The 23,382-nt window shown below is 59.1% G+C and overlaps 2 protein-coding genes across 3 annotated transcripts; both read left to right on the top strand.

Annotated features, from left to right (window-relative positions):
* The first annotated feature begins 1,523 nt into the window (after positions 1-1,523).
* Positions 1,524-19,086, top strand: NAPA (NSF attachment protein alpha). 2 transcript variants are annotated; one of them, XM_031963894.1, is made up of 11 exons: positions 1,524-1,850; positions 7,780-7,859; positions 9,326-9,442; positions 15,369-15,415; positions 16,192-16,269; positions 16,370-16,425; positions 16,508-16,592; positions 17,260-17,364; positions 17,762-17,830; positions 18,422-18,472; positions 18,542-19,086. In XM_031963894.1, exons 1-11 carry the CDS (start codon positions 1,753-1,755, stop codon positions 18,641-18,643), a joined length of 888 nt encoding a protein of 295 aa, XP_031819754.1. In that variant the 5' UTR covers positions 1,524-1,752; the 3' UTR covers positions 18,644-19,086. The 2 variants fall into 2 exon arrangements, with proteins under 2 accessions (XP_031819754.1, XP_031819755.1); XM_031963895.1 differs by lacking the exon at positions 1,524-1,850 and adding an exon at positions 7,440-7,543.
* Positions 19,087-19,275: 189 nt separating this feature from the next.
* Positions 19,276-22,856, top strand: KPTN (kaptin, actin binding protein). The gene is made up of 7 exons (XM_031961646.1): positions 19,276-19,703; positions 19,796-20,023; positions 20,159-20,228; positions 20,579-20,663; positions 20,812-20,866; positions 21,984-22,211; positions 22,424-22,856. Exons 1-7 carry the CDS (start codon positions 19,432-19,434, stop codon positions 22,632-22,634), a joined length of 1,149 nt encoding a protein of 382 aa, XP_031817506.1. The 5' UTR covers positions 19,276-19,431; the 3' UTR covers positions 22,635-22,856.
* Positions 22,857-23,382: the final 526 nt, after the last annotated feature.

Raw genomic sequence — 23,382 nt, forward strand, 5'->3', positions numbered from 1 at the left:
GGAGAAGACCAGAGGCAGGCTTCATGCCCAAGTCCGGGTGTGAGGTGGCCAGGAGGGGGGCAGAGGCAGAGGTGAGAAGGGACTGGATGAGACAAGCAGCTTGGATGGAGGGAGGGGATGAGTGGGAAGTCCAAAGGGTTGAGAGGAGGAGGGGAAGCTAAGAGGGGGCACCAGGAATTTGCTTTTGGACAATGCAGAGAGGCTAGGTGGGAAAGGTAGAAGAGCCGGCCGCCTTGTTCAGTGTGGAGCACCTGGCAGAAATACTGCAGATGGGAACACTGAGGCAAACAGGGTGCCTGCCCTGCCCAGGATCATCCAGCTAGAAAGTATCCGAAGTGACATCCCCAGGGATGAGGGCAATTCGGTCCCTGAGAGCTGAGGAGGGCAGCATCTGGCTGGGTGGGGGGGAATGGGGGCAGAGAACTCTCAGGAGGGGAGCGGTCGGCAGGGTCAGAGGCCGCAGAGAGCGCCGGGACGATGAGGATCGGGGCAGAGGCCACCCTGGGCCAGGCCCACCGAGGTAGCTGCAGAGCCGCGGCCCCCCGGGGCCATCTGGCAGGAGAAGAGCTGGAAGAATAAGCGGGGCCTTCCCAGGACACCTGGGGGGGCTGGGTTAGAGGAAGATCAGGAGGGGGCTGAGCTGGGACAGCCCGGGTATGGCAGCCTCAGGGGAGGAGGGAGTGCCCCCTAGCCCCCGCCCTTCTCCACGGGGGAGGGAGCCCCAGACTTCGCCATGAGCCCCATGCCGGGCCCGGCTCCCAGGCAGGAGGGATGCGGCCCAGCGGCCCCTTCCGTTCTCGGCCGGCCCTTGCTCTGTCGGGGGAGACCCCACGCCCACCCTCCGGGAGAGAAAGGGGCTGGGCTTGAGGACGTCTCGGTGCTCCGGGGCTGGGCCCGATGAGGACCGGACTGTTGGTGCCGGGAGCTCCCCAGAGCAAGACAACAGGAGAGCGGAGGGGGACCTCTGCCCTGCTCGGCCCCCCGCACCGCGCGCGCGAGCGCCCCTGGTCCGGGACCCGGCCACGTGGCCACGGAGACCCCTTTACCGCCCCCAGACCCAGCCGCCTGCCCCTGGGGCCCCGTGGAGTTAGTCCTTCGCGGCAGAGCGCTAGCAAACTGCAGCTCGCCACTCCGCATGCGCCCTGCGGCCCTCTGGGACCTGGTCTCCTCTTTATTCCCGGGTTTGGTCAACAGGGGGCGAAGAGTTGGAACAAACTGGCCAAGCAGCTTGAGCATGCGTCTTTGCGCGGCGTGATTTCCTCGACCTGCTGTACGTGGGCGCATCCCTTTCTGCTCGCGTTCGTCTTCCCTTTGCGCAAGCGCTCTAGGCGGAAGGTCCTTTTCTTCTGGTAACCATAACATCCGGGGCAAGGAGATGGGCAGGAGGCGGGGTATCTAAATGGGAGGGGCAAAAGTTAGGTAGCTGTCACCTGATGCTAGGGATCTCTCGAGTCACGTGCTGAAAGACCGGCAGGAGGCGGGTCCGGAGAGATGAAAGCGGACATGATTGGTGAATGCGAGTCACGTGGCGACACGAGGCTGGAGGTGAGCAAGGGGGTGTGCGTTGGGGGGGCGGAGCCCGCTGCCTCGAGCGGTCGGTGATAGGCTGGTACGAGTCACGTGCTCTCGCGTCGGCCGCCGTCCTCTGTCGTCGTCCGCCGTCTTGGCCCTCCTCTGTTGTGGCTTCCCGGCTCTTCCCTGTCCTAGACTGCCGAGGCCGGGCCGCCCGGGAGACTCGAGCCGTTCCCCGCCATGGACAACTCCGGCAAGGAGGCAGAGGCGCAGGCGCTGCTGGCCGAGGCGGAGCGCAAGGTCAAGAACTCGCAGTCCTTCTTTTCCGGCCTCTTTGGGTGAGAGACCGGCCCGGGCGCCGGGAGGGGGCGGGGCGGAGGCCGGCGAGAGCAGCGGGGGCGGCCCCCAGGGGGCACCCTCGGAACTGGGGGCTCCTGGCCGGAGGGGCGCTGGCAGGGCCCCTGGCCGGAGGGGGCTGAGGGGCCGGCGGGCGCCGGGAGACGAGGGAGCACCGGTCCGAGGGGAAGGCTGCTGGAGAAGGCGGCCACGCTGGGAGGCGGGTGCGCCCTGTCCAGGCCGGGCCGTACTGGGCGAAGGAGACACCAGTCATCCCGGGGACCTCGCTGGCAGCAGGACTGCCCCCCCCCCGCCCCCCCCAGGGCGGTGCGTGATTAGATCCAAGTGGCCCGGATTGTAGCACTCTCCCGGGGTCTCTCAGCCGCAGCTTTGGGCTGGATGACCCCTGAGCGAGCTGCCTTCTAGGTACAGACTGTGATTTTGTGACTCGGTACCAGAAGAACTGAGAGAAGCAAGATGCAAGTTGATTTCCAAGGCGTCCCATTCCCTTTTGGGTAGTTAGGAGGCTTGGGCAGAGAGGGGCAAGCCCTGCAGATGGGTGCCTTTTGGGTGTCCTGTGGATGCCTTGGATGGGTAGCTTTTTTATCGGCTAAGAAAGGGCGTCTGGCAGCGTGCTTTCCAATCCAGGCTCTTGGGCATTTCCCAGACCCTGATTTGGCAGGGGCCGTCGATTCTCACCTGTGCTGGAAAAGGAACGCCCTCCACGGCTTCTCCGGCACGGTCATCCGGGGACAGGAAGCCCTCTCTATTTTGGAACAGTCCTGCTGAGGGACTATGTTTTTTCTGTGTTGAGCCTGTCTTCCATTTCTGCCTGTTGTTCCTAGTTGTGCCTCATAGAGCCAACACAACAAGTCGGAGCCGTCCTTCTTATTCTTTCTGGAGGCCTCTGGAGTGCAGGTTTCCATCTCGGGGTATTAGGGTCTGGATTGGAAGGATGGCTGCAGGGCACTTTGTCTTCCAACTCTTCCCCTTCCTGTTGTCAGTGTGGCCCCTGTTGGCCTCCCTGGGCCCGCTGAGGTGCATTTGTGCAGACCCAGAGGCCCTCTTCACTTCCAGGTGCTTGCTTGCTTTTTCTTTTTTTTCTGGATTTCAGATGAAGTGAATGGGAACCTTCAAGAGCCATTTCTCTGTCCCGCTTTTTGCCGCCAGATTTTTGGTCTTAGATCAGCTTGAAGTTGTTGAGTGAGGAGGGGCCTCTCTGCAAATGTCCTGCCTGGGGTCCCTGTGGAGTGCCACAGACTCCACTGGGTGTCTGCTGCCACATGCTGCCTCTTTCTCAGAGCTGCCTCCCCTCGCTGGCCTTGGTTTCTAGCAGGCCACAGAAAATCAAACTGGAGGGGAAGACATGAGAACTGTTGTTCTGTGCCATTGCCTGGGTTCGCGTGGCAGCTGTTGCATTCGGGCCCTGTTTGACGTGCTTTGGGGAAGGACCCCCCATTTTGGGTTGTGTTGCTTTGTATTGGATTTTTAAAAAAATACTTGCAGCATCGTGGCCTTCATAGCTGAGGTACTGGAGAAGACGGACGCCCCCTTTAGCTTCCAGACTTCCTTTGGTGTCCAAACTTGAGGAACTTAGGCCCCGTAGAATCTTCCTTCCACACAGAATTCATTCTCGTACTGTGTTTTTCCAGAAGAAGATTTGCATCTTCTGGTGATTCATTTAGTTTATATTTGATCCCTAAATTCGTCACCTAAAAGGTGGCATTTCTTGCCTGACTCAGGGCAGTCAGCACGTGTTTGTAGAAGGGGATGCTTGTGAGGTGATGCAGAGTTTCTGGTTATCCCAGGCGGCAAACTGCTCACCGTGGCTGTAGGAAGCAGGGAGAGCTGCTCTCTCCTGGGCCTTGAGGAGGAAATGCTTACTTTTCTCCTCTTGCCCTGATGTAAGGAGTCACTCCCCAGGAGCCTGTGACTGAGTAAAGAGATTGGACACAAAGCATTATTATTAATTTTTTTTTTTTTTGCTGAGGCAATTGGGGTTCAGTGACTTGCCCAGGGTCACACAGCCAGGAAGTGTTAAAGGTCTGAGACCAGATTTGAACTCAGGTCCTCCTGACTTCAGGGCTGGGGCTCTAACCACTGTACCACCTAGCTGCCCCCAACACAAAGCATTGTTTGCAAGTATCCTTCCAGTTCAGGAACTGGCCTCTGAGCAATTCTAGTCCTTCCTAGGAAATCCCTGAGAAGAGAGGGCGAGACTTTCTTCTAGCCTTCCATGCTTTGAGGCTTGTGTGGTGGTTCGCTCTCTGTTCAAACATTGGATGCTTTTGTTCTCAGAGCAGCCCAGTGTAAACCCTTCCATCCCTTGTAGATGGGACTGAAAGCAGGGCCGTGCTTCCGTTGTCGGCTGCTGCACCAGCTGCCAGCTGCCATTAAGCCCGCACTTAAAGCCTTTGCATTTGTCCGGAGCTCGCCCAGCTGGGCCTCCCTGACCTCGTCTGGGCGAGCCCAGCCCTGGCTCCTGAGAACCAGATGGCTTCTTCCTGTGGTGATGATGCTGGGTGTGTCCTGGTAGAGAGAGCGCTGGTCAGAGAGGGTGTCCCCGAGCTGTGGCTTCAGTCTGTGGCTGACTTTGGCCTAATCGTCTGCACAATGGGCGGCTGGGTCTCGGCTGTCACTGCCAGACCCTGGGCTCGGGCCTCTCCGACCCTCAGCCAGACTCTGGCTCCAGCGCACCTACCCGGGGGCAGGACTTCTTCCTGGGTTTGGTGCTTGTCTCCTTGGTTTCATTCACGGTTGATTCCCTGAATCCCGGTCGCCATGTCCTGGACGTGTTACAGCTTGGCAGTGTCCCTTCTTCTAGCTGTGGCCTGATCCGGTCTGATCCGGTAGTGGCAAAGGAGCAGGGGAGGTGTTAGTGTCAGTGTAGCCCCCGTTGTGTGCCCGGCCCTGAGGGCCTTCCACAAGATCCCTGTGGCCCTCACAGCGGAATGAGAGGTAGCTGCTGGCATGGTCATCATTCGGTGGTCAGTGAACATGCATGAGGGGCCCACTGTATGTCAGGTACAGTGTACATGGTACAAAAAGAGCCGGAGACAGTTCCTGCCCTCGAAGAGGTCACAGTCTGGTGGGAGAAAACGGGCAGACATCTCCGCTAGGCCCGCGGTGGAAGCCACGGCCTCCCCTTTTTGGACACTGATTCTTTCTGGTGGGACCTCAGCTGGCTCTCATCCCTTTGAAGCGTCTGTTGCTTCCCTGGCAGGCTTTTTCCTGGCAAAGCTTAACTCCTCCATCTGGCAGCCACTGGCAGCTGGTGCCTGTGCCAGGGAGACCTGAGAAGACTCCCTTCCTGTTCGCTGTAGAGAGGCAGAGCGTGTAATTTTAGACACCCCAATGCTAGGCTGGCCCCAACCAGCTTGCTCTAATCCGGTCTGCGAGCAGAGGGTTTGGGACCGGCCCTGGGGGCTGATGCACGGGGCGAGCATCAGACACAGCAGTGGGAGGGCAGCAGCTGGCTGGCCCAGCTCTTCTGGGAGGCCTGCTGACTGTGCCATGGAGGCACAGGAATGGGAGGGGGGACAATGGGCTGCTCCGCCCCGGGCCCCCTTATCTCCTGGCTGCTGACCATGGTATTTGAGCTTCGGTTTCCTTCTCTGGGAGAGGAGAATCGTTCCTACCTCACCGACCTCAGGTCCCTTAGATCGCCACCTTCCCAGGCGGAAGTATTTTATTGAGAGGCAAGTGCTTCCAGCTATTAGTAAACGGGCCAACCTTTGTGCCGGATGCTGCGGGGGACACATGTCTCACAAAGGCACCTCCCCAGGACCCGGCAGACAGTCGGCTGGATGGCAATAGACCCGGGTCCCCCCTCGATCCCCCGCTGCTGACTCTGGGGCCTTCGTGGCTCTGGAAGGCCTCAGATGAGATGGCCCCTGAGGCTCTTCTGTCTCTCCAGAGGGCTGCATGTCAACGAGTTGCTTAGTTATGGCTGAAAGCAGGAGAAAAGAGAGCCTGAGGCTGGAGGAAGAGGGAAGGCCTGAGGAGGCCTCTCCAGGATCCGTGGAGCCGGGGGCATTGTTGCTGTGCCCGCTGGGCCGTGGCCTCAGGCCCACATTGAACTGTGGATAGGCCGGAGGCGGGGTGCAGAGGGCAGCAGGGACAGAGGAACCCAGTCCTTGTTCATTTAGAATCACAATGTTCCAGAATTGTCGAACCTCAGCACCCTCTCAGGGCCTTGACCTTAGATGGCTGTGAAGAGCAACGATTCTCTCTGCCTTGACCTCTGAATCTGAGCATGCTCACACCCTTCTGGGGACCCATGAGGCTCACGGCTGATGGACTGAACAAGCAGGGACGGAGAGTCAGCGGGGGACAGGGGGTGGCAGTAGTGGAGCTGGAGGGGGTCTCTGGGATTGGAGGGGGGGTTGTGGGTCAGTCAGCTTGTCTCCCCCATGGGACAGGAGGGGAGTTCTCCAGGCCCCCTTTGCGTCACCCCGCCACGCAGGCCTTGCATTGTTCTCCAAGGAGTGGATTCGGGGCATGTGGGCATGTTCAGAGGACCTGGTTGAAAGCAGGCATGAGTTTCGGAAGAACTGGTGGGCATCAGCCCCTCCCCCATGTTCAAATAGGAGATGGAGTGGATTCTCCTAAAACGGAACTGAAGCCTGTGGGAGTTGCTTTGGATGCAGATGTGCATTGTTGGGCCTTGAAAGGAAAAGCGTATGACAATCTGATCACACCTAGGTTCTTTTATTGGAAAAGTCACTGGGGAAGGGGATGGCAGCCTGGAGGAGGAGAGGGCCAGGGCCTGGGTCTGTGGAAAGAGGGCCCTGGACTGTGGAGTGTTTAACACCCTTTTACCAAGAATGCCAGAAAGAGCCCGGGCCAAGGTTTGATGCCTCCATGCCCAAGCGTCTGGCATTCTTTATGCTTTGCCGCACAGTCTTTAGCAAGGCCTTCACCCAAAGGAAGGAGTAACACCCCCCCCCCAAAAAAAAAAAAGAGCCCCGCTGAAGCTGGAGGGCCCGGGGGCATTGCCTGAGCTGGACTCCCTGGGGGGGGAGGCTTTTCTGGGCCTCTTCTGCCCCAAGATTCCTGGAGTCTGGGCATCCCTGTACGGAGCCAGGGAGGTGCTTCCACGAAGCTGAGGGTTGGGGCTTTGGGCTTAACCCGAAGCTGTTTCCCATGTTACTCTGGAGGTGATTGAGGGGCGTTTACCTTCGGCTCTGCTGTCTGGATTTTTTCAGCATGAGGGCCTGAGGCATCCCGGTCCCTGGGGAAGGGATTCCCAGACTTCATCCCCACGGGGCCCTATTACCCAATTGTGCCAAGAACGAACTTGTGGGCCCAAAGCTGAGTGGGCTGGCATCCTTTCCAAGCTGAGCCGGAGCCGTGTTCAAGGGAAAACAGGTGCTGCCCCACCAGTGCTGGCCAGAGAACACGGTTTGTGAGTCATTCAGCAGATATTTACCAAGCCCTTACTGCGTCCTGGGCACTGCCCGTGCCATTCTGGGGGACGCAGAGCACTGGAGACATGAGTTCTAGCCCCAGGGAGCTCACTCCAAGGCTGCTCCCACTAGGTACCTGCTGGGTGCGAGGGCATCCTTGGCTTCTAGACCTGCCTTGGCTGCTTACGGGACCTGGGCATGAGCTCCTCCATGGCACTAGATGATGCCCTGGGCCAGGCGAGAGAGGAAGCGCGTTCTGAGAAGCTTTCCCTGGCGCCGATCGCTAGGTGCTTTCTCTGAGATACTCCTCTCCCCTTCACCCTTGGGGTGGTGCCCCGGCCCTTGCTGATGGGGTCAGCGGTGCGTCCGACAGGGTGGACTCTGCCTATTGGCAGAGGGGCTCTGTGCAGGTGCTGGGGCAGAGTGCAGCTGCACCCGCTCCTTCCCCAAGGCGCCGTTCTGTCCCCTCCTGCCCGTTGTCCCCCACTGGCTCCTTACTGCTCATCATTTTCTCTGTCCTCAGGGGCTCATCCAAAATCGAGGAGGCTTGTGAAATCTACTCGAGGGCCGCAAACATGTTCAAGATGGCCAAGAGCTGGAGCGGTGAGTAGCGTCCTGTTTGCTGCTGTTAGGGTTGGGGCTTGGGGGGGTCTCTCCTGAGCTCCTCCATGCCCTCAGGGTTCTGCAGGCCACCTCCAGTCTTCTGTCGGGGGACCAGAGACAGCTGAGTCTCAGGAGGGGTGAGAACCGGTGTCCGGAAGCCCAAGGCCCTCCCACCTCCCCGGGGGCCAGGTTGCCGAGAGCCACCCTTCAGGGCTGGCTTTTTGTAAAGTGGGCTCAAGAAGTGCCTTTAATCAGGCTCCACTTAGACTGTGATGATGGAGGAGGGGCAGCAGCGGGGATGTTCAAGTGTTAGTGTGTAGGAGAGACTTTACCCTCAGCAGAGGCCAGTCCCACTGGGAAGGTCCTTCAGTGCATGGTTTTGGGACTGGGCTGTCCCATCATTCTGGGCACCCACTTGAGGAAGAACGTTGGAACTGGGACGGCCGAGTGACTGGAGTGGCCAGGCTGGGGCCTGAAGAGGGGCCAGAGACACTTGGCGTGCTTGGCCCAGACAAGTCCAGACTCCCTTGGGAGGGACACAGTGAGGAAGGGTTAGGTATCTTTTTTCTCCCCGCTGAGGGGAGAACAGGGAATGGTGGGAGGACATGGTGGGCTTTGTAGAGAGATGCTGTTGGAGCGGTCCCCCCAATGGGGGAAGGAGCTTCCTTCCGATGGACTGGCGCCAGGGATTGCGGTTTAGGATAAGGGGCTTTTGTGGTGGAGGGTCAAGGGGCTTCTGGATCACCGACCACTTCTTGGTCTCTGGATTCTTCAGCCTTAATTCTGGAAGGTTGTGGTTGGTCACCTGCCAGAAAGCAGGGCTGCACACAGAGGGATTCTGGGTTGGGTGGTTTAGAGCTCACTCTGGGCTTGGGGACAGACGGCTGACTCCCGGGGGGCATCCTGAGGAGGTAGGAACTTGTTGGATCCCAGAATGAAGGGGCTGGAAGCCAAACCTCCCCCTGCCCTCGCTGTGACGAGCCAGGTGCGGCAGGATCCCCACAAAGGAAGTTCCTCAATGGAGGGTGGGAGGGGGGTCAGTGGACAGAAGTGGGGAAGAGGATTCTGGAGGGCAGTGTGTCACGATCCTGCTCCCTGCTTCCAGTCAGCCCTCAGCAGCCGCCAGATGCTCTCCCTGTGAGTGGATGCTGAAAACGAGGGGAGGGCCAGCTGATGAGGAGCCCAGTGGTCCTTTAGGCCCAGGGGCTCCTGGGCATCCTTGGGAAGTGTGGCTGGAGGGCAGGAGGCCAGGCTGGCAGCGGAGGTGTCACATGGGGTGCCTCAGAGGCAGCACGGCCTGGCCAAAGGCCCTGGGCCCCCGGGGGTCTGGAGGCCACGAGCTTTCTCCTCAGCTGCCTGTTGAAAGGTCGTGACAATGGTGTCCTCCGTTGTCGGGTCTCGGGAGCCAGCGGTGGGGAGGGGAGGGGCTGCGTTGGTGTGACGGCCCTTCTTGCGCTTGGTTTCAGCTGCTGGAAACGCGTTCTGCCAGGCGGCCCAGCTGCACCTCCAGCTGCAGAGCAAGCACGACGCCGCCACCAGCTTTGTGGATGCAGGCAATGCCTTCAAGAAAGCGGACCCTCAAGGTGAGGGCCCCAAGGTCCACGGGCGGGCCAGCTGCCCTCCCCCCATGGTTCCCGCCCCAAGCCCCCTCCCCATGCGGTCCTTTCCTCCCCAGGGGGCCTCCTTGAGTGGGCTATCGAGGGAGGGTTGACCCTGTTTTAGAAGGCCAGGGATAAAGAAAGGGGCATCAGAGACTGGGCCAGGCTGGGAAGGTGAAAGGTCACCTCTCGGGTTGGCCACAGGTCACAGAGGAGTGTGGATCTCAGGGTTCAGAGGCTACCAAGTCTGGTCCAGAGTCCCCCTTTACAGGTCAGGAAGCCGAGGCCCACAGAGGCCTCGAGTAATGAGGAGCAGGGGGTCCCACGCCTCGGACCCGAGCTAGAGCTGGCTCCCAGCAGCACGTGGGCATCCGCCTGGCTGCCAGTGGGGTCCGTGTTTACAGAGGACGGCCTCCTCCTGGGCTGACAGTGCTAGTTAAAGTAGAGAAGGGAGCTAATTATCCAGATAATTAGAACAACAAGGCAATTCAGAGTTTCTCATGGTGACGGTGGGTTTTAATTTGTTTGCTTGGTTTTTGAACCTGACTCATCTGGGCAAATGGCGCCATTCACGCTCATCTCCATCGCAGAAACGAAGTTTTTCAGGTTGTCGCAGAGCATGTCCTGAAGCCACGGGCACCGAGGGCCGGCGGCCGGTCCCGATGGTGTCCCGTGTGCTGCGGATGGGACTTGGTTCTGTGGCGGAGAGGGTGTCCTCAGTCACTCTGACCTGGGTGGCACCGGAGCTGGAGAAGGGCTTCTGGGCCGACCCCAGGGACTGTGGTCAGGGGCCCCAAAGTGCTCAGAGGAGATTGGTGAAGGGGACTGGTCCAGAAAGGCTTCTTGGGAGAAGCTGGGCTGCCAGGTGAATTAATGGTTGGGGGGGGGGGTGCAGCTGCTGGCCATAGGAAGGTCCAGCAGCCTCTGTGCCTGCTGATTGTGCCCCGCCAACTGCGGCCATGGAGATGGTCGCCTTGCTGCCCTCATGTGGGCAGAGGTCATCAGTGGCAAAACCAGGGGGCTCCTTGGTCAGTGAGCAGACATTTGTGCCAGACACTAACTTGGATTTCTTCCGGGCTTCCCTGGAGGTTCTACATGAGCCTCTGTAACCTGTGATGAAACCTCCTGTAGCGAGCCTTGTCACCTGGAGACTTGTTATCCCTTGGGCTCTGAGCTGCTGGCACAGCTTCCGGCTCTCTTTCCCCACAGGCCTCATGAGGTCCTTGGGCTCCATTGTTGCTGCCAAGCTGCTTCCCTTGAGAGGGCAGCAGCGGGAGCCAGCTCTCCCGGCCTTTGATGGCATCCTGCCCCTTTCTCTTCCCAGCAGGGTGCGTGTCCTTGGTGTGAGTGAGGGGCAGGAGGCTGCGGGGGAGGAATCTGCTGATTGCCCACCCCGCTTCCCTTGCTTGTCACACTGGAGCGCTTAGCGTGTTGGCACAGAGCCCCGGGGCCGCCCCCTGTGCAGTGAGGGCGATGAGGGCCCACCTGTCTCCCTGGGCATCAAACATTTCAGCTGGGGGCAGTGCCTGGCATTTGTGCCAGGAGGGGAGTCTGTGGAGGAGCCCCGAGGGGATCACATGGAGGAGCCCTGCCTTGTTCTCTAGCCCAGCTCCCCACACGCAGCCTCTCTTCCCTCCCCTCAAGTTCTGTCCACTTCTCTCTCCCTAAGCCCAGGGCACCCTGGCTTCCCAGCTTGGCCATTCGAGCAGCCCCAGAGGCTGGCATCCTGGACTGTCGGGTTTCATCAGTGTTTTTTTAAATAATTCATTTAAAAATTTTTTCTGTTCCTGATTCTCTCCCACTTGTTGAAGGCAAGCAACATGATACCAGGAACACGTGCCAGAACATAATTCATGTTGTTTAGTCGATCTGACTTGGTGACCCCATTCGGGATTTTCTGGACAGGGATTCAGGGGGAGTTGGCCCTTTCTTTCTCCAGCTCATTTTATAGATGAAGAAACTGAGGCAGACAGGGTGCAGGGACTTGTCCAGGCTCATGTAGCTACGGACTCAGGAAGAGGAGTCTTTTGGACTCTACGCCCAGCACTCCATACATTTTGCCACCAATTCCCTATTTTGAGCCATGTTTTTATTATTGTTGTTGATTTTTGCTGAAGCAGTCGGGGTTAAGTGACTTGCCCAGGGTCACACAGCCAGAAGTGTTAAGTGTCTGAGGTCGGATTTGAACTCAGGTCCTACTGACTTCAGGGCTGGTGCTCTATCCACTGCGCCACCTAGCTGCCACTGTTTTTTTTTTTTTTTTTTGGATTAAGAAAAGAAAAGAAAGTGAACCAAATCTCATATAGTTACAAATTGCCCACCTGTACTAGGAGATGCTTGTATAAGGTGAAAAAGAAAAATAGAATCTGCCCTTAAGGAAGTGTGGGCACTGTGGTAGGACGGTGGATCAAGCTCTAGGCGTGGACTTAGGAAGTCTCGAGTTCTTTGCCAAGAAAATCCCAAATGGGGTCACAGAAAGGCAGGTGTGACAAATGCCTGAACAGCAAAGGCAGCGCTCGGCTTCCATCTGCATTTGGGTCCCTTGCTTCTTTCTCAGAGGGTGGATGCCATATTTTTCATGGTCCTTCTGAACTGTCTTGAATCCTTGTCTAGATCAGAGTAGCCGAGTCATTCAATTGTTCATCCTCACAGTGTGGCCCTTCCTGTATCTACTGTCATCCTGTTCCCTTCACTTTGTATCATTTCGTGTAAGTCTTTCCCAATTTTCCGAATCTGCCCACCTCGTGACTTCTTTTTCTATTTTAATAGCATTTTATTTCTCCAAATACGGGCAAAGATAGTTTTCAACATTCAGCCTTGCAAAACCTGCTGTTCCAAATTTTTCTCCGTCCCCCCAGAAACAGCAAGCAATCCAGCATAGATTAAACATGTGCAGTTCTTTCAAACATACGTCCATGTTCGTCACGGTGAACCAAAAAAATCAGATCAAAAGGAAAAAGCAAAAAGAAAGTCAAAAATGCTCTGCTTTGATCCATATTCAGTCTTTCTCTCTCTCTGGACGTGGATGGCCTTTTCCATCCCCAGTCTATTGCAATTGTCTTGGATCACCACACTGCAGAGAAGAGCCAAGGCCATCATAATCAATCACATGATCTTGTTGCCGTGTACAGTGACCTCCTGGTCCTGCTCATTTCACTCAGCATCAGTTCCTGTCAGTCTCTCCAGGCCTTTTTGAAATCATGGTGCTGGGTCATTTCTTACAGAACAATAATATTCCATAACATTCATTTACCACAGTTTATTCAGCCATTCTCCAGCTGATGGGCATCCACTCAGTTTCCAGTTTCTGGCCACTACAAAGAGGGCTGCCACAAACATTCGTGCACATACAGGTCCCTTTCCCTTCTTTAAGATCCTTTTGGGGCATAAGCCCAGTAGAAACACTGCTGGATCAAAGGGTATGTTACAGTTTGATAACTTTTGGGGCATAGTTCCAAATTGCTCTCCAGAATGGTTGGATACATTCACAACTCCACTAACAATGCATCAGTGTCCAGTTTTCACACGTTCCCTCCAACATTTGTCATTGTCTTTTCTTGTCATCTTGGCCAATCTGAGCGCTTCAATTCTTACAGCACAGTAGTATTCCATCACAGTCTATCCATTCCCCCTCCCCCAGGCTGCACCCCTTCTCAGCCCCTTCTTGGAATCCTGTCATTCCTTTCCCATCCAGGGCCTCTGGCCTTTCTTGATCCCTTTAACTGTCTCTGTCCCTTCTCTTCTGCCACCTTCCCCAGCCCCAGCCCAGAGCCTGGCACTGGAGAGTTCATGGGCAGAGGGATTTCTTCCCTGAGCCAGCCGGTACTAGCCCTGCTGGGACGCCCTTCCCTCCATCCACCTTCCCTGCAGCTCAGTCCCAGGGAGCCGGGATTGCATGGAGAGGTTCAGGGCCTTGCCCCAGCACCCACAGCTAGAGTCAGGCCCAGAGCTTCCTGCCTTGTAGGCCAGCCCGCTTCCCCCTGGGCCTGCTGCCTCTCACAGCACTTGTCAGGGACACTTTGGGGCGGCACCTGATGCGCTGCCACCATTGTGGAAGCCTCTGGCCAGCTCGCCTCCTTGGGGTGGCGACCGGGCCTAGTCCAGCGAGGGCAGCCTGGGCCCCGCTGCCACCCTGCAGGTCCTTGCTGAGCCTCAGGTTCCGGTCTGTAACACAGATTGGGATGACAGAAAGGGACTCTGGCGGGTGTCTGTCTCGGCCGATCAAGGGGACCGAGTGACCCTGGAATCCAGGCCCTCTGAGTCAGCTCCCAGACCCCACAAGGAGGCTCGTCCCTTCCCGTGGGGGACTGATGATGGGCTGGCTGCCGGAGCCCCCCCAGGGAGCGAGAGGGAGGGGAAGCAGCGTCAGGGAGAACAGGCTGGCTGGTCCACCTCTTCCTGGCTCCTGCTGCTGCTCGAGCCTCCTGGCCCGGGGGAAAGGAGCACCTAAGCAGAGGGGCAGTGAGCTTTCCGGCAAGGTGCGCCTCAGGAGTCCTGAGAAGGCTGATCCCCCTTCCCCCCAGGCTTCCCCAGAGAGTGCCCAGTCTCCCAGATACCAGGACAGCCATGCCAGACATTGCCCAAAAGCCTGCCTCAGGGCCAGGGAGTGCTGAGCTGGGGCTTGGAGGGAAGGGAAGCACCCTCTCCCCGCCTCCTGTTCTGCTGCCGGGACCCCTGCAGGCCTGCCGCCCTCATGGTCACGGTTCTGGAAGGAGCCCCTCACTCTATGCGGGGCCTTCATTCTGTCGGGAAGCAAACAGGGCCAAGAGGAGAGCTTGTGATGGAAGCCGGCCGGGACCCAAGGCAGAGCTCAGGGCTTGCGTCCCCCAACTCCACAGTGGGTCCCAGCAGCACAGGCCCAAGATAGGAGATGCTTTGCTCTTCCTCCTCCTTCCTCTTCCTGTCTTCCCTTCCCCCCAAATTGTGCGCTCCCCTTCTTCCCGGGCCTCCCCCTCTCCCTTCTCCCACACCAAGACCTCTGTTTGTGTAGAACGTCCAGTGTTAGATCGGATACTTCTGGAGGGCAGGGGATCCCTTGTTCCCCCTTGTGCCCTCAGCTGCCTTAATGAAAGCTTTGCTAATTTATTTGAAGTTGCCTTGCTGTGGTGGGGAGCTCACCCTCCACCTTATGGGCAGCTGTGTCAGAGATTGGGAGCCAGAGATTGGGGTGGCCAACCCCACGCCCCAGAGGCAAACTTCAAATGGGGGATCCCATTTGCCTTGGCCTGAGGCACTAATGGAGATTGTGGGAAGAGCTGGGGCCCTGGGTTAATCTATAACAGGGCAAAATAGTTCAGCTCTGGTGCCTCGTTTGTCTTATCTGTAAAATGGGAACACTGTCATGATCTGCTTTCCCTTGCGTTGTAAGGAAAGTACCATGTAAATGAGTTGTTGTTGTTGTCAGGAATACTCGGGGCATCCTGGCACCCCCAGCTTCCTCCTCCACTCCTGTCTTCTTCCTGGGAGTTGGTGGTACATAGCTGTGGCAAAGTTAAAATAAAAATATCTGCCTCAAGAACCCAAGGCTTTATGTGCTAGAAAAGGAGAAAATACTTCCCACTCACTTGTCTTTTTCTCTCCTCCGGAGAACTTGTCAAAAATAAATAAAAAGAATTTGAAATCCTGTGAGAGAGAGTACAAGGAGGGGAACCCGCTCCTGCCCCCAGACGCTATCCTGGGCTCCCTACTGTTGGGACGGTTTGGGACCAGGCAGCCCAGGGGTGGGGGGTGGGGGGTGGCTGCCTCTCCCCCTCTGGGGCCCCAGGCAGTGTTGGGAAGGACTGGGCTCATTTGTCCTTCTGGTGCCCGCCTCCTTCCCTTGGCCCCCTGAAGTGTTCCTTAGCTGGGGGGGGGAGGGGGTGTCACAAAGCACCTTCCATTCTCATCTCTCCCCCCCACTCTCTCTCCCCAGAGGCAATAAACTGTTTGATGAGAGCAATTGAGATCTACACAGACATGGTAAGATGTGTGTGTGGTGGGGTCTCCTCCCCCCCCCCCCCACTTGATGGCTTGCCTCCCCAACCCCAAGCCCCTCACGCTCACTACGTGATCAGGGTATCGATGGATTTTCGGAAGGGGCTTTTGTGTCCCCCAGAGGTGGGCAGGCCGCTGAGCTTGGGCCCAGGTGAAGCCCTAGCCAGGCCAGAGGGGTCCTGCTAGCAGGCTTGGGGCTCAGTTAGGGTGGGGGGCAGAGAGGAGGAGAGCCCTTTCTGCTAGCGCCGGGCACCTGTCCAGGATGGGTGGCCTCCCTCACTTGGGCCCCAGCCCCGGCCCTCCCCTTCCCCATAGCCCAGCTGGGGCCCTTTGACGGTGGGCCGGGTCAGACCATAGGCCGACCTTCCCCGAGGTTCAGCCTGTGTTCAGAGTTAGGGTGGCTCCCAGCTTAGAAACCCTGGTCCCCCATCTCTGCTTTTCCCCGGGCAATATCCCCTCACGTGGCATGGTGGCAGGAGGGGTCACAACAGTCCCTCCCTTCCAGACTTGTGGGCATCAAGTGAGGTCCCGTTGGGAAGGTGCTCAGGAAGGGGCTCGGTGGGAAGCGGGCAGAGGAGCCGGCCCTCCTTGTCCTGCCCAGCCTTGGTGCGGAGCCCCCTCTGGGCATTCGTTTCCTATCTGCCCAGCACAGCTCAGGGGTTTGGGGTTTGTCGCCCCAACAAGGCTCCAGTCCTGCCCCTCGGGGTCCTCGCTGAGCTCTGCTCACCCTGGGATTCCCATCTCACCCTCGTCTCCCTCAGGGACGCTTCACGATCGCCGCTAAACACCACATCTCCATTGCTGAGATCTACGAGACAGAGCTGGTGGACATCGAGAAGGTCAGCAGGGGCCGGGGTCGGCCTCCCGGGGTGGGGAAGGGCAGGCCCGTCCCCCTCCCCACCCCGAGGATAGCCCTGCAGCCAGTGTGTCTCTCCACAGGCCATAGCTCACTACGAGCAGTCGGCAGACTATTACAAGGGGGAAGAATCCAACAGGTAACCCCCGCGCCCCCTGCCCCAACTGCCAGTGTCCGCTCCCCGGCCCTCATCATGCCCTCACCGCACCCTCTCCCCACAGCTCTGCCAACAAGTGCTTGCTCAAGGTGGCCGGCTACGCCGCTCAGCTAGAGCAGTACCAGAAGGCCATTGAGATCTATGAGCAGGTGGGTGTCTTGGGGACCCCTCCAAGGGCCCCTCTTCCATCCTCTGACAGATGGCTGCAGGGTGGGAGGCTGGGGAGAACTTGGGTCCCCTGAGGGAGGGGCATCACAGGGTATGCCAAGGGGCTGAGTCATGCAGGGCGGGGGGCACTTGTGGAACCATGAAACAAGCCTGTGGGGAAGGCAGCAGGGGCCCCAGCTCCAGGAGCCGGGGGCACAGATGGGGGAGGGGGTTGACCCAGCAGCACCCAGAATGGAGCAAGGTGCCTGCTCTTCAAGAGGCGACCCAGGACTCGCCCCCTCCCAGGGCACAGCTGGCCACGTGCGGGTTGTTGCAGACCCACCCCAAGTTTGATGTCCTCCAGGGTGGGGCAGGGAGTCACCAGGGGCTGTGGGGCACTGGTCAGCATTTGGGAGAGGCGGGCAGGAGCCTCCTGGTGAGCCACTTTTCAGCGCCTGCTCCGGGGCCCCGTGCTTCCCCTGGTAGAGCAGGCTCTGTGTGGGGTGGGCAGCTGGGTCCCCATGGTGATCCAAGGTACAGACTGCCTTCTGCAGCCTCCTCCCTCCCACGGCCGCCCCTCGTGGATGCCGGCAGCCTGGGGAGGGGGCCACTGTGGGCCCAGAGCTGGCCCGGCCCCCGGGGCAAGCCTCTCCCTGGTATGGTCTGCAGGTGGGCACCAATGCGATGGACAGCCCCCTGCTGAAGTACAGCGCCAAGGATTACTTCTTCAAGGCCGCCCTGTGCCACTTCTGCATCGACATGCTGAACGCCAAGGTCAGTGCCCCCGGCCGCCGATCCTCCCCCTCCTTGGGGCCCCCCCTCTGGGCCCCCAATCCAGCCTGTTCTCCAGCCTTTCTAGGAAGGCCCTGCATATTCTAGAGATGAAATTCTGGCAGTTTCCAGAGAGGGGAAGTGGGGTTTCAGGGGAGGATAGATGGGAACATCCCCTCTCCCCCTTCCCCTCTTGAGCCTCTTCCTCTGCCAGGGAGGGGAGGAACCATCTCCCTGGAGGTGGAGCTGGGCCGAGAGTTGGGGAGCTTGGGCTAGGCGGCTGGGCCTGGGGTGCCACACTCCTGGGTTGGGGGCACTGTGCTCCTGGGCCCACTGCACCCCATTTCTGGCCTTGATTTCTTTCTCCTCCCCACCCCCCCACCCCCCATCCCTCGCCCAGCTGGCCGTGCAGAAATACGAGGAGATGTTTCCAGCTTTTTCTGACTCCCGGGAATGCAAGCTAGTCAAAGTGAGTTCAGGGGCTTCCCCTCCTGGAGGCGGGTGGGTGGGTGCTGGGCACACTTGAACCCAGGGTCTTTGGTCTTCCAGGCCGGTCCTCTCTTTACTGGCCGCCTCATGCAGTAGTGGTAATAACAGCTAACATACATGGGGCACCTGCTGTATACCTTGAGGGGAGGGCTTTACCAGTGGGGCCTGCCCCCAGAGGCAGCCACCCCCCACCCCCCACCCCTGGGCTGCCTGGTCCCAAACCATCCCATCAGTGAGGAGCCCAGGATAGAATCTGGGGGCAGGAGCGGGTTCCCCTTCTTGTACTCTCTCTCACAGGATTTCAAATTCTCATGGATCCTTCCCAGGGGGCACCCTTGGCCAAATGAGGAAACTGAAGCAGAGGGGAAGTGACTTGGCCAGGATCACATAGAGTCTGAGGCAGGATTTGAGCTCTGGGCTCCCTGGGGGGTTCCCCTCCAGACCGGGGCACCCCCTCCCTGGCCCAGGCTGGCTGCCCATTTGCTCCTTTGGCCACACTGGGCTTGGAGATGCCTGGAATCAGGGTCCTCTCGGACCTGAGCCCCATTTCTGTTTTGCCTCTTCCCAACAGAAACTCCTGGATGCCCATGAAGAACAGAACGTGGACAGCTACACTGAGTCGGTGAGTGACTCCCCCCCAGCGGGAGGGCTCCTTGTGGATCCCCACTGAGAGCCCCCTCTGCCTGCACAGGTCAAGGAGTACGACACCATCTCACGGCTGGACCAGTGGCTCACCACCATGCTCCTGCGCATCAAGAAGACCATCCAGGGCGACGAGGAGGACCTGCGCTAGCCCCTCCAGCGGCTCCTTTCCCCCCTCCCCCACTGGGCTCCCTCTGCCCTCCCCCCTCCAGGGCTAAGCAGATTGTAGGATGGAGGGGAAGGGAGGCTGGGGCTGACCTTTCCTGCCTGCAGGCCTGGCCCCCGGGGTCTCTGCGCCCAGTCAGAGGCCAAGAGGGGCTAGGGAGTCTAGGCCGGCCCCCTTGGGTCCCAGCCCACTGTAGAGCCCTGGGCTGCCCCTCAGCAGGAGGCCGGGGCCTGGGGGCCCCCTCTGCTCAGGCTCTGCCCCCTTTCTATGCATCCTCTCCCCCAGGCCCCCCCACCTCTCAGGTTTGGCCCTTTGGCCCAGGATGCCTCTCCCTCCCCCTCCCGTGCCCCCCTCCCGCCCTGTGCATGTTTCTCTAGTGGGTCCCACGGGAGGAGGACTGGAGAGCAACAATAAACACTTTTGCATGAGTCGGCCTCATTTTTCCCCTTGGGGAGGGGTGAGCGAGGGCGGGGTGGAGAGGGGAGCTAGCGGGGGGGGCGGGGGGGGGGCGGGTTACACCCACGTGGGGGGAGGGCCACGGCTGCTCCACGAGTCCTGCTGGGACAAGCTTTGTGGTAACCCGAGGGTGGCGAGCCGGGGGAGGGGAGGGGGAGAAGGGAACCTCCGGCGTCATCGGGGCGCGCCGTCGCGACAGGCTGGAGGAGCCGCCATCTTGGTCAAGGGCGTCGTAGTTGCCCCGCTGGCGCCATCACGCCGCGCCTTCCCGGGGCCAGTTGGGGCTGCTGGGCTGCTCCGGGGGCCCCGCGGAGACGATGCTGGCTGGCGCGGCGGACGCCCCGGGGCCGTGTCCTCTGGGAGAGGACAGCTTCACGCGCTTTTCGTCGCAGAGCAACGTGTACGGACTGGCGCGCGGCGCCCAGGGTCGCGGGGAGCTGCTGGCGGCCACTCTTAAAGGGAAGGTGCTGGGCTTCCGCTACCAGGACCTCCGACAGAAAATCCGCCCCGTGGCCAAGGAGCTGCAGTTCAACTACATCCCGGGTCTGCTCCGCGCATGCGCTCTCCCTCCTTTCTCCTCCCCCTCTTCCTGAGCTTGCGGCGCTTGTGATGGGGGAGGGGGCCGGGAGGGGGCGTGCGAGCCTGGCTGAGATTTAGGCTCGCTTCCCCCCATCCCCCAAGCGGGGTCAGGGAGCAGGGGAGCGGAGAAGGAAAGGGAATGAGCTCCCGGCACCCAGAGGCGCCGGCTTGCGGGGGCCGGGACTGGGATCCAAAAGACGCGAGTTCCAATCCTACCTTTGGGGAATTTAAACCCGAGATTCAGGCCGCTCATCTCTTCATGGGTTTTGGCAAACCCGGGCCCACAGGCCCTTCAGGCAGCGCCACAGGACCAGTGGGTGCCAGGAGGGCGTAAAAAACCCAACCCTCCTTTGACGATGGGAAACGAGGCAACACGCAAACCTCGACTCCCACCTCTGGGAGCATGGGGAGGGGGGAAGGGAAATCTGGCAGGGACCTCCAACCCCCCCTCCCTCCCCCCCTCAGTCCCCCGAATCTGTCCATCACACCTTCCCAATCCCCCCAAACTTGGTGGGTGGGAATCACCTTCATCAAGGTGCCCAGGGCCCCCTTCCCCCTCCCCCATCTCCCAGCTCCCTCCTCCCGAAACAGGCTTCCCAACCCCACAGGCCGTGTGGGAACTCCTCGGGAACGGCCCCGTAAGGCCCGCTCCCCCTCCCTTCCAGGTCGGACCCTCCCCCCCTCCCCTCATGTGCTGTCTCGGCCCCCCACCCCAAACCCCCCAGGCCTGGTTCCCGGCCCCCCTTTCTTCCCAACCTAGACCCGGCCGTCACCTAGCCGGCTGCCCAGGGGTGGGCCCAACGAAACACTCCTCAAAGGCAGCCGGCTTCGAGCATAGGGACTTAATCGTCTTCTTCCCTCCCCTGGGGACTGTGGCCCTCCCAGGACTCCGGAGACAAGGCCAGCCCCTTCCTCAACATTTACTGTGACTACGAGCCCGGCTCCGAATACAACCTGGACTCCATCGCTCGTGAGCTCCCGGGCCTGGGGGCGGGGCGTGGGCCCGGGAGGGGCGGGGCGTGGGGCCGGGAGGGGCGAGGTGGGCGGGGCGTGCGGCCGGGGAGGGGCGTGACGGGCGGGAGGGCTCACGTCCGGACCCCTCCCCCTCCCGCTTTCAGAGAGCTGCCTGAACCTGGAGCTGCAGTTCACCCCCTTCCAGCTGGGCCACGCCGAGTAAGCCCCGCCCCCGCCCTGCCCCCAGTAAGGAGACCGGGCTCTGGATTCAAGTTCTGCCCTTGCCTCCTTCCTGCGGGTGACCTTCCATTCACTTCTTGAAAATCCAAATCTCCCCCTGACACCCCTGTTCTAAGCCCCCAGCCCTGGCACCCCCTGTTCGCCCTCCCCCTCGCCCCCCTGTTCAAGCCCCCAGCCCTGGCCCCCTTTTTGCCCCCCCCCCTCCCAGCACCCTTTCCCCCCCCACCTCCCAGCACCCCCCTTTCTAGCCCCCCCCTCGCACCCCTTTCCCCCCCCACCTCCCCACCCCCCTTTTCGCCCCCCCACCTCACACCCCTATTCCCCCCCCTCCCAACATCCCATTTCTAACCCCCCCACCTCCCCACACCCCTATTTCCCCCCAACCCAAACACCCCTATTTCCCTCCCCCTCCCAACCCCCTTTCCCCCCCCCAACACCCCTATTCTAAACCCTCCCACCTCCCAACACCCCTATTCCCCCACCTCAACACCCCTATTCAACCCCCCCACCTCAACCTCCCTATTTCTAACCCCCTCCCAATCCCCCATTTTAACCCCCCAATTTTCTTTCCAAAATCGTAGAACCAACAAACAGTACTATCAGAAAAAACCCAAACCCCATCTTTCCCAAAAGTAACACAAACACGAAACCCTTTACCCCCTCCCAAAAACTTTTCCTTCTACCCAAAAAAAGTCTCACCAAGAAACCCTGTAAACCTTTTCCCAAACTCCAAAACCAAAAATAAAAAAAACCAAAATCCCGTCAAGTAAAAGCAAAAAAACCCCAAAATCCCAGAAAAAATAAAAATAGAAAAACTAACAACAAAAAGAAAAATCATAGCAAATTCCAAAACCAACTCCAACATTCTGTAACTCCCAATCTCCCTCCAAACCAAAACGCCTCAACCCTCGCTCCAAGTCTACCCTCCCCTTAACCAGGAAATAAACCCTTGGGAAATGGGGCCAAAGCGGGGAAAAGGGCCACAAAAGTGGGGGGCCCTCTCGGGCAGGAACCACCTCTCCCCCTTCCCCCACTGTGCAACTTAACCATCCAAGGGGGCCCCATCTCCCGGTGTGGTCTTGCCTCCCCCCCACAGGAGACCCAAAAATGGGCCCAACCCCCCCACCCCTTCCACTTCCCCCTCCACTCCTTCCGGATCCCAGGAGGGCCCCCCCCCTTCTGGCCCATCACCCCTGGGCGGGGGGCGGAAGGATCCCAAAGCACTCCCTCCCCTTCTTCCCCCAGAGGCCAAAGGGGCGTCCCTGCCTCCAGAGGACTACAGTGTCCTGGTGACCAGCATGATGGAGCCGGCCGTGGTGTATCGGTGAGAGGGCCGTGGCTGCGGGAGGACTTTGGGGGCTGAGACCCTCCTCCTGAGCGGTGGGGAAGGGCTCCGGACCTGGACACGGCCTCTGGGGAGCCTTCGGGGCCCAGCAGGGGCTAGGCAGGGACCCCAACGAGCCGGGCCTTGGTCAGGTGAGAGGTGACCCCCCTGGACTGAGGCCGAGCCCTCCCCTCTGGCCCCCGGGGCCCTAGGAACGTCCTGTCCCATGGGCTTCAGGACCAGGTGCTGCTGCCCGGGAGTGACCAGTTTGACAGCGTCCTGTGCGGGCTCGTCACCGACGTGGACCTGGACGGGAAGCCTGAGATTCTGCTGGGCACCTATGGCCAGGTGGGCCTCGTCCGCCACTCTGCGGGTCAGCCACTCTGGACCTCTCCCCTCTTTGTCCCCAAGGTCCTGAGTTGACCTTCTCTGTGGACAAACCTCCGGACATTGTGGTTCAGTCCTCGCCTCACTGCTCTGGTCTAACCCCGGACTCACTTTGGCCTAACCTCTGACTCTCACTTTGGTCTAACCACTGACTTCACACTGCTCTAAGCTCTGACTCTCACTCTGGTCTAACCTCTGACTTTTCACTGTAGTTCATCCTCTCTCATCTGTCCCTCTATCTTCTCTCTCTCTCTGACTTTCATCTCTGTCTCTCTTTCTCTTCCTCATCCTTCTCTTTCATTTTCTCATTTCTCTCTCTGTCTCTTTTTTTCTCTCTATTCTTTCTCTTATCTCTTAAATTGTCTTTCTATTTTTCTTCTAAGTCTCTCATCTCTTCTTTTCTTCTCTTCCCAAACTTTTTCTCTATCTCCCCGCTTTCATCTTTTCCCTTCTCTATCTCTTCCTTCTTTCTTTTTTTCTCTTTTTCCATCTTGGGTTTATTAAACTTTTCTTTCCTTTTTTTTTTTTTTTTTATTTTTTTCTCTTTTCATTTCATTTCTTTTTCTTCTTCTTTCCCTATCTTATTTCCTTGTCTACCACTGCTCCCTTTCCCCCTCTCCTCTGTTCTGACCCCCACCCACCTCCCCAGGCCCCTCCCCTTCCCCCAAAACTCTTTACAAATCCCCCGGGGGGCCAATAAACCCCCCAGGCAACCTCACCCGTTTCCCAAAACCCCCCCCTCGATGAAAATCCCCCTACCCGGGGACCCCTCCCCCTCCCTTGT

The sequence above is a fragment of the Sarcophilus harrisii genome, chromosome 3 (assembly GCF_902635505.1).
Source record: "Sarcophilus harrisii chromosome 3, mSarHar1.11, whole genome shotgun sequence".
Lineage (NCBI taxonomy): Eukaryota > Metazoa > Chordata > Mammalia > Dasyuromorphia > Dasyuridae > Sarcophilus > Sarcophilus harrisii.